This window comes from Anoplopoma fimbria, chromosome 19 (genome assembly GCF_027596085.1).
Source record: "Anoplopoma fimbria isolate UVic2021 breed Golden Eagle Sablefish chromosome 19, Afim_UVic_2022, whole genome shotgun sequence".
Lineage (NCBI taxonomy): Eukaryota > Metazoa > Chordata > Actinopteri > Perciformes > Anoplopomatidae > Anoplopoma > Anoplopoma fimbria.
The window spans coordinates 25,573,239-25,582,133 of NC_072467.1; the positions used below are offsets into that span (position 1 = coordinate 25,573,239).

The window sequence follows — 8,895 nt, forward strand, 5'->3', positions numbered from 1 at the left end:
GTGCCACCAAACCTTGGAATCATAATCCAAGTTATGGCTTCACCTCTACCTGTAGCAGCCCACCAAAGCAGACCCTCACAGAGCTGTTTTTAGTCTGAACTTCTGCTCGTCTTCTCACTACTGTACATTCTGTTTTATGACCATATGTCCGCAATGCCGACCCCCCCGACAGCCCTCACCGTGACCCAAAACATCCGTGTGTCCAGATCCCTGTATGGCCTGCCCCGTCGTAGCCGCTGTGCCGCTGTGATCGAGGTGCTGATGGGGGGTCGGCCGAGCCCATCTACATGCCTGTCTAAAATTAGCGCCGGTAGTTTCCTGTGCCTTTTAATCCGGAGCTTTAAAAAGCACCAAAGGCCAAACCGCAGACAGGAAGAGCGGCCCCGGGGCGCTCGGCGTGCCACGCATACCGCCGACCCTCTCTGTCAGTCACCAGGCCTGCCATGACATCACTGCAGCCCGAGCTAAGAATAAGAGCTTGGCTATAGTTGGGCTCAGGTTTGATGGACGATGAGAGACCTGTACCTTCACCTGTGGGTCCAAATCTGTCACAGTGTCCTTGAGCAAGACATTGAGTTTCATCCGGCTGTGCTTTTACCTCTCAAACACTAAGAACGTTGTGAATACTGGATAGAGTTAATCTGATCAATCTTTCAATTTGTAAGGACGTAGCCATTGACTGTTTATAAGAAGTGGACACAGTTGTCGTGACATCACCCGTTGGTTTGTAGACTGCACTTTTGTACCCTTGAGTTTGGAGTTTACGCCGTCGCAATCTTAACTTTTTTGCAACCAATGAACGGAAGTGATCAATATATTTGGACTGCGGAGGAGTGACGTAGTGACGCAGTATACATCTGTGGTAACAACCTGTCAATCACAGAAGCCCCGCCCTAAAGCATCCCCTGCTTTATGGTCTGTTTGACTCTAAATGGAGCATCATTTACTAAATGAACATCATGCTGTATTGAAGAAGACTTGAAACTAGAGATTGAGACCATAAACTCATGTTTACAATGTTTACTGAGGGAATAAATCAAGAGAGAAGTAGAGTCATTTTCTCATAGACTTCTATACAACCAGACTTATTTTTGCAATCAGACCTGATGGACAGGAGAGAGAATGCAAGTTTTAAGATGTCAGTCCAACACCTAGTGAAATATAAATAACTCTAGGATGGATTGTTATTAATTGAACTAAAAGAAGGTTCACCCCAGGTTGGTACATTTTTATTTGGACTTTTTAGCACAACTATAAGACTTAAATTTAATTCTCAATCATGGGCTTTTGTTTTTTTAGTTCATCCAGAGTTCATCCTCAGTTCTGAGCTTCAATTTCTATTGATTTGATTGTGGATTATATAAGATATTAATCACCCCTTGCTTGTACTGTATATCTGCATTAATCCTGTGATAAACTGGTGTCCTTCCACACTGGGCATCAAGAAGACCCCATGACCCTAAAAGCTATTAGAGGAAGAAAAAAACATCAATGTATTATGATTGCCTGAAGGATTATTTGGTATGACTGTGTGCAATGAATGCCACTGTATAGAGTACAGATCACAAATGTATACACATTTAAAAATACATTTCCATGCACTTGAGGCACATTTTCATGACTGTACATTCTCAGAAAGTCTGTGAACATAAAAAATGTGTATATAAAAAGGGAATGTTTCCTGTATTTTGCATTTGCTTATGCAAGTTCTTGTGGGTAAATCACAATTGAAGAACTCTGAGATCCATAAAAAACTTTAATTTAGTGAGTACGAACAAACATTGGTGATAAATGTGTCTACTTTGCGGTTTCAGCTCGATTGTACTAGTCATATTGTTATGAAATGATTACCCAGGAATCGGAAAAATATCATTTGAACTGGAAAGTGGGCAAAGCTGGAGAGCGCTGGCGCCGGCTGAAATGAAGAAGTCTTTTTATAAATCATTTACATCAGGACATGAGTGTGCAGGTTTGGGCCTTTGTTGCGTAGCCAATGATTCACTGGCTTTGTTCAGCGGCATGCAGGATTGTATTTCCAGTTTAAACCTAAAAAAGAGATGCCAGAGACATCTTTATTCAATTAAGGTTGTCCAGTAATTAATGTTATTTATTTATTTTGCTTTAAGTTTTATTCTGTACAAAACTTCCTTCCTATGGCATGTTTCTTTCTCTCCAAATAGATATGATTTCTGTATATTTTCTGTATTCTGATGAACATATTTAGGAAAACAATATAAATAGATGCTGAAAAGTGCTGTTTTTGACTGACTGACTTGAATTTGACGGAATTGTAATTTTATATTTTTGATATAAGTAGGCCACCGTTGGCTATTATGTTTTATGAAACCCTAGAAGAAGAATGAATCCCCAGTGGGGGGATTCTTTTATTTTAAGACTCTATGTTGCCGACATATTCTTCACTATTTGTACTTCACTATTAAAGCTACTCCACTCCTGGCTTCTGTTGGAATTTGCTCGCACTCACTTTGAACTTCATTACATTACAATACATTATTACTTCGGTTTTAGGACTTTTTTTTGCAGTGAAAACGAGCTGCATGCGAGTCTGTGTTCAAAAATCCAGTTATAATCATCCATTTCTCAGTCAACTTAGATGTAAGGAGATCAATTATGTGCTTGTCCCTTACCACACACTCCAGGGAATTAACACACAAACAAACACACACACACACACACTCTGCTGCTGGTGTTAATCAGCATGCGTGGGAATGCTGGTGCAGAACAGGCGTCTCTGCTGAGCTGCAAAGCCTATGCGTGAGAACACAACGCTTCTTCTCCTGCGATGTGAGGATCCTCTTCTCCCGGCGGCCTCCAGGTCTCTACAGGTACACGCCACAGCACTCAATATGAAATGACACCACGTCTCGGTGCTCTTCAGCTCCCCTTTGATGGCTCAACGCAGAGGCCCTGCCCTCAGGTGTCTTTGTGAACCCGAAGCCCTCGCAGCAAAACAGCACCTGGAAAAACCAGTCGGCCTGCTTTGATGGCGTGACTGGAATCACTTTGTTCGTGAATGATTGTCACAGAGGACAGTGTGTGCCGCCGCACTTTGTTACTCAAGCGTCGTGTGACGGAACATGGTGATTCTGAACTGGAAAAATTTAAGCGTGAGATCCGTCGAGTGCTGTAGTTAATGAGCAGCGAGAGCTCCGCGAAACTGCCTCATGATTCACGCCGACAGTCTTTGTGGTCGTGACTCGGCCGGCTGGTTAACACTGATGGCTGACACAGAAATGTGTCACCGTGGAAACAGACAAAAAAGCACCAACAAGTGTATCAATGGAAAAACAGGCATAGAAAGAGTAAAGTGTAGACAAAATAGCAATTTATTAATAACTTATCTTTTCTTTACATTCGTAAGAGAGGAAAGTGGAAACGGGGAGGGGGGGGGGGGTTGGCAGAGGTCGCCAAGATGGCTTCCTCTGGAAAATGGCCTTCTCTGTAAGGGGGCATTCTTCTTCTTCTTTCGTCTTGACAAATAAAAACTGCATTTCCCTGAAGAGGCCGAGGGTGAGCAAAGCCTCCTAACTTTGACCACATGTCAGAGGCTTTTACCGCTTGTGCTCAGATCAGGATGGATCACGTTAACCTTCAGGGATCCAGACAACACATGTTGGCCATTCTGACTCCAACGAATGTATGCTATCTTCTATGTGGTGCCAAATTCAAAAAAGATATTCAAAAAAGCTCACGGTTTGGTTGACTGTTTTGTGTGAAAATAAAAAAAATGAAATAAAAAAATCTGGGCAATCTCTCTGAAGGCTAATGTAAAAAAAACCCCAAAAAAAAACCTTCTGAGCACAAAAGTAAGGCAAACCACCAAGGTGACTTTGATTTGTGAGAGGGTGGGTGCAAAAACAAGGCCCGTCGGCTGAATTCACACGTAAAGCGATCATCAAATATATTACACATGTACACATTTTTGCACAATTCTTGGAAAATCCTACTTGATTTTTCTTTTTTGGCATAATCAACTTTAACAAACTGATCAATATGCAGTTTGTCTGCTTACATAAAAGTAGAATATGAAACAAAGAGTACCCACTTGTTGCAAAGGGTATATACTAGAGCAAGGCTTTTTACTGTATTGTCTTTTATATTATATAAGATATATACACAACGTATAAATGTTGGAAAAGACTCCACAAATGCAAAATCGAGTCCAGTATATAGTGTGCCGTCTAAAGACGGGGTGCTTCTACCCCAAACAGGCAAGTCTTCACAGAAGACGAAGGAGACTACGCACCCTGGCGTCTTGGGAACCAGTAGTGGACCCCAAAACGAACATATTAAAAAAGAGAGTTTCATTTTTTGATATGTCCAGTTTGAACAATCATGTCTCTTTGGCACACCAGCCCAGGAGCTTTGAAGCATAAGCTGTCCAACAAATCACTTTAAGTTTCCTCAAGACACAATGACAAATAGAGATATAAGACCTCAGGAGTCCCGACAGTGATATAAGATTGAAGAAGCTCTTCTTCTTTGTCTTTGTCTCTTTAACTGTCTCTCCTCGTTTGGTCAGCAAGCAGCTGCGTCTCGGCCAGACAGCGTTGGCCCTCCAGTCACCACGCTCAGCAGCAGTCGCCGATGCATCAATAAGGTCAAGCGCCCGGTCCCATGGCAGACGCCAGAAACAAGAGAAAACTTTATGCAGCTTTTCCAAAAGGGAGGCCCAAGAAACCTCCGACAAAGAGCGGTGGTCTTGGCGGGCGGCCTCACGTGGACTCCAGAGGGTCCAGCTGGAAGACGTTGTGGTTGGTCGGGGTGGTGAAGTAGAGCTGCTGGGTCGGCGGCGCGATGCGGTTGTCGCACGGGCTCTTGAGGCCCAGCGTGCGCTCAAAGTCCAGGAGCTGGCCCATGAAGTTGAAGTTGGGCGAGATGTTGGACTTCTTCATCTTGACGATGTCGTAGGCGTCGTTCATGGACAGGTTGAGCTTCTGCATGAGGTAGGCCACCGTCACGGTCACGGAGCGGCTGATGCCCGCCAGGCAGTGGACCAGGACGCCGCATTTCTGGCCTCGAGCTTCATCTGGTAGGAAGAGAAAAGAGATTGGAAATGTTATAGACCTCTTCCAGAACAACACAGCAGATTTAAAAGCAACACATGGTTATAAAACTGGTTTTATGGCTGCAAGTTTATAAGACAAATAAATCAAATGTTTAGTCATAAAATGTCAGAAAAGTTCACGGTGGCATCTTCAATTCGCTGGCTTTTAAAGGAGAAGTGTGTGCAGTTTTTAGTGGCATCTAGTGGTGATGTTGCAGATTGCAAGCAACTGCTCAACTCTCCGTTTACAAGCGTGTCAAAGAACTACGGTGGGCTACAGATAATGTAAAAAACTAGTGGGCCCAATCTAGAGCCAGTGTTTGGTTTGGTTTTTTTGGGCTACTGTAGAAACATGGCGGACAATCCCTAACTTCAAGTGATGAAACACTAATGGAAACATACCAATGAATAATATATTTATGCCAAAAAGATCCCCTAAAATCCACATTTGTCCTTTAAGTTTTAAACTGTTTAGGGGCGTTAATTTAGACACTATACTCCTGCTACAAGTGATGAAAAGTGTTGCCCTCTTTTCCACACAGACAGAACAAAGCTTGTGATAAACATCTGTGACATTTAAGTCAAGCTGTGCTGGAAGTTGGAGCGGCTCCAGGAGAGGGAGAGCAGCGGTAGTTATTATCCCCGGCTATCTCCCAGGCGTGTCGGTCAACAAACAGTTGGGGGGGGGGGGTTACGGTTGTGTCGTACACAAAACACAAGCCGACATTCTTTCTTTTCTCTTTGAGCCGGTTGGGGAAATTGACTATTACGGTCTATTAAACCATTCTCCTGCTCGCCGGGGCCCGCTCCGACAATGGTGCCATTTGGGCGTGTAAACGTAGGAGTCATGAGGGCACCCTGTCAAGGCGAACAGGATGTCAACAGGGCCTGTAAATGGCTCCTTTTGTACTGTGGAGGGAGAGAGGGAGGGAGGGAGGACGGGGGGAGAGAGAGCAATGCCATGTCCTAGATTACTTTCAATGCCACTTCCTTCCTGTTGCGCTCGAATTACCGCCCTCCCCCTTGTTCACTCTCCCCCGTTCTCCTGTTTCAACGCCACCCTTTGTGCCTGCAATTACACAAGCCCGCGGGGACAAGAGACGGGGGGGGTGGTGGGGGGGGGCAGGACGTTCTCCCATTGAAGTCAAATCGTTTGTACACTGTGCACTTCGGCCTGTGCACCATTAGAGGCAGACTTGTACCCCTCTGCGTTCTGCACAATGGCCTCAAACCTGCCCCATGCTCCATGCTCCGACCCACTGATAAGATCACAGCCGGGGACACCTCGTCTAATCTCAAAGGCACAATGGGAACCCCGAGAACTTCCTGGCGGTGGTGATAAGACTGTGAATGTCCCATTAATAAGATTATGTCCGTGACTATCTGCTGCTGCTGCTGCTAACCACTTCACTCTGTCTGCCCACATTCAAAACAATCATCCGGTGAGGGATAATGATTAGAGGGCTAATCCAGTTGCTTCCTGCTCCTCAAATGGGAGTTCCTGTTTGTGTGTCTGTAATCACATGTTTGACTTTTGGTCTCACAAAAACAAGTAATTTGACCCCTTTTGTTTTTTCACCATTTTCTGACATTTTACAACTTAAAAACATTCTTTTTCAGATGAACCACTGATGGAAGTAGTGATTATTTGAGTGTTTTTTTGTTTTTTTTTCTCCACTCACCGATGAAGCTGATGGCCTCGGGGAAGAACTGAGAGAGGTTCTGGCTCCAGTGGTCCGAGATGGGGATCTGCTTGTACTTGAACTCCCCCGCGTTCTCGAAGAGGTTGGGCAGGTTGGGGGTCACGTTGAGGATGTACTTGATGCCGTACTCCTCCAGCACGTCCAGGTTGGTGGAGTCCTTGGCGCAGCCCAGGTACAGGTGCGGCAGGATCTCCACCGGGAAGGAGGGCTGCGGGTTGGACAGCGGGCTGCCGTCAGAGTCGGTGGCGCTGCTGGGCTCCCGGTCGATGTCCGACTCGATGTCGGATGAGGAGTCGGAGCTGATGCGCAGCCCGCCGAGGCCCAGCACCTGGGCGGTGGGGGAGCTGGTGCTGGTGGTGCCGTCCAGGTTGGTTTCGCACAGACCTGGATACTCAGCCTGGAATATACTGAAGCCACCTGGAAGAAGGGGGAAAAAATCAGATATGCTATTAATGAAAGGCCGCTGCAGGAGCGCATGTGTGCAAAAAAAAATGCATTTGCAAAAAGCATTTGCAAAATTCAAAAGCATTAATCTGCATTTTTTTCCTATATAAATATATGCATTAAACTTGCAATTCAAAAGCATTAATCTGCATATTTTTTTCTATATATATATGCATTAAATGTGCAATTCAAAAGCATTAATCTGCACAAAATATGCATTAAACTTGCAATTGAAAAGCATTAATCTGCATATTTTTTTCTATATATATATATGCATTAAATGTGCAATTCAAAAGCATTAATCTGCACAAAATATGCATTAAACTTGCAATTGAAAAGCATTAATCTGCATATTTTTTTCTATATATATATGCATTAAATGTGCAATTCAAAAGCATTAATCTGCACAAAATATGCATTGAACTTGCATAATTCAAAAAAATGCATTAATCTGCATTTTTTTTTTTCTCCTATCCCTGAAAACATATGCAAACAGCTCTCACCATGATGCTTTAACACAAACCCACGATGTAAACAAGTGCTGCAAAAGCTCCAACGAGGCGTGCGTAACAGCCTGTCGGTGTGAATGGACCATAAACCTGTGAATGAACCGCACTCACCCTCCAGGTAATAGGCCTTGTAGCCTTCGTCCTTCATCCTCCGGAGCAGCAGCCCCAGCACCGAGCCTCCGTCCACATTCTCGTTCCACTCCCGGCTGTACTCGTCGTACAGCACGATGGTGTCCGTCTTGCAGCGACGCACAAACCTCTCCCTGTCCTCTCCATCGGACAGCAGAGACCGCACAGGGAGGTTTCCCTTCTTCAGCCGCCGGAGCATGAGGCTCGGGATGGCCACGTTGATGGCAGAGTCGACGTGAGAGGACTCGTAGAGCTCCTGGGCCCGGCAGTCCATCACCAGCAGGCCGTCCCTGCGTGTCTCCAGCTGCTCCCGGAGCCAGCCCACCGTCTTGCTGATCGCCATCACGGATTCGAGCTGGATGACGGGCTTGAGCTTGTCGAGCATTTATAAGCAGGAGTTGAATGATGTGGAGGATGTGTTGGCTGAAGAAAAAGAAGCAGAAATGTCTCAGTCCTGCAGGAAAATGTGTTTTAAGAAAAGTCTCTTTAATGCGCTCCGTGCGCCTTTTGGATGAAAACTCTCCTCCACTGACTGCTGCCTTCACTGGCGGTCATTCATGCATCTGTCCGCAGAGAGACCCGTGTTATTTATCAATGAGATGCACCGACTGACGTCCCCTCCTCCACCTCCTCCACCCCTCTTATATAACTCCACTGCTCCGTGCGCAACTGGCTCCTCTTCCAGCTTTGGAAAACCAAATTCCCGCAGTGCCTCTGGATGGGAACCTTTGCAGGGATTTGAAGTCTATCTGTGGGTGAGGATGCTTCCTCTTCCCCGCTCTGTGTGCGTAATGGAGAGGCTCTCTGCGGTGTCTCTCTCTGGGTGAGCTCTCTCTCTCTCTCTCTCTCTCTCTCTCTCTCTCTGCGCAGGGCTTTGCTGAATGGCTACAAATGGAGAGGCGTCGCCAATTGGATGCAGTCTGTCGGCTCAGCCAATCAGAGGAGCCCTCAGCGGAGGTCGCCTTAGAAACGTGGGCCGGATGGAGCAGCCTCCTCCTCCTCCTCCTCCCCATCCCCATCCCACACACACACACACACAGCA

General features: G+C 45.7%; 1 protein-coding gene across 1 annotated transcript; it reads right to left on the reverse strand.

Moving 5' to 3' along the window:
• Positions 1–3,387: 3,387 nt before the first annotated feature.
• Positions 3,388–8,636, reverse strand: dusp6 (dual specificity phosphatase 6). Its single transcript, XM_054619999.1, has 3 exons — positions 7,836–8,636; positions 6,751–7,188; positions 3,388–5,050 (listed from the first exon to the last, which is right to left on the reverse strand). Exons 1-3 carry the CDS (start codon positions 8,236–8,238, stop codon positions 4,737–4,739), a joined length of 1,155 nt encoding a protein of 384 aa, XP_054475974.1. The 5' UTR covers positions 8,239–8,636; the 3' UTR covers positions 3,388–4,736.
• Between the last annotated feature and the right edge of the window lie 259 nt (positions 8,637–8,895).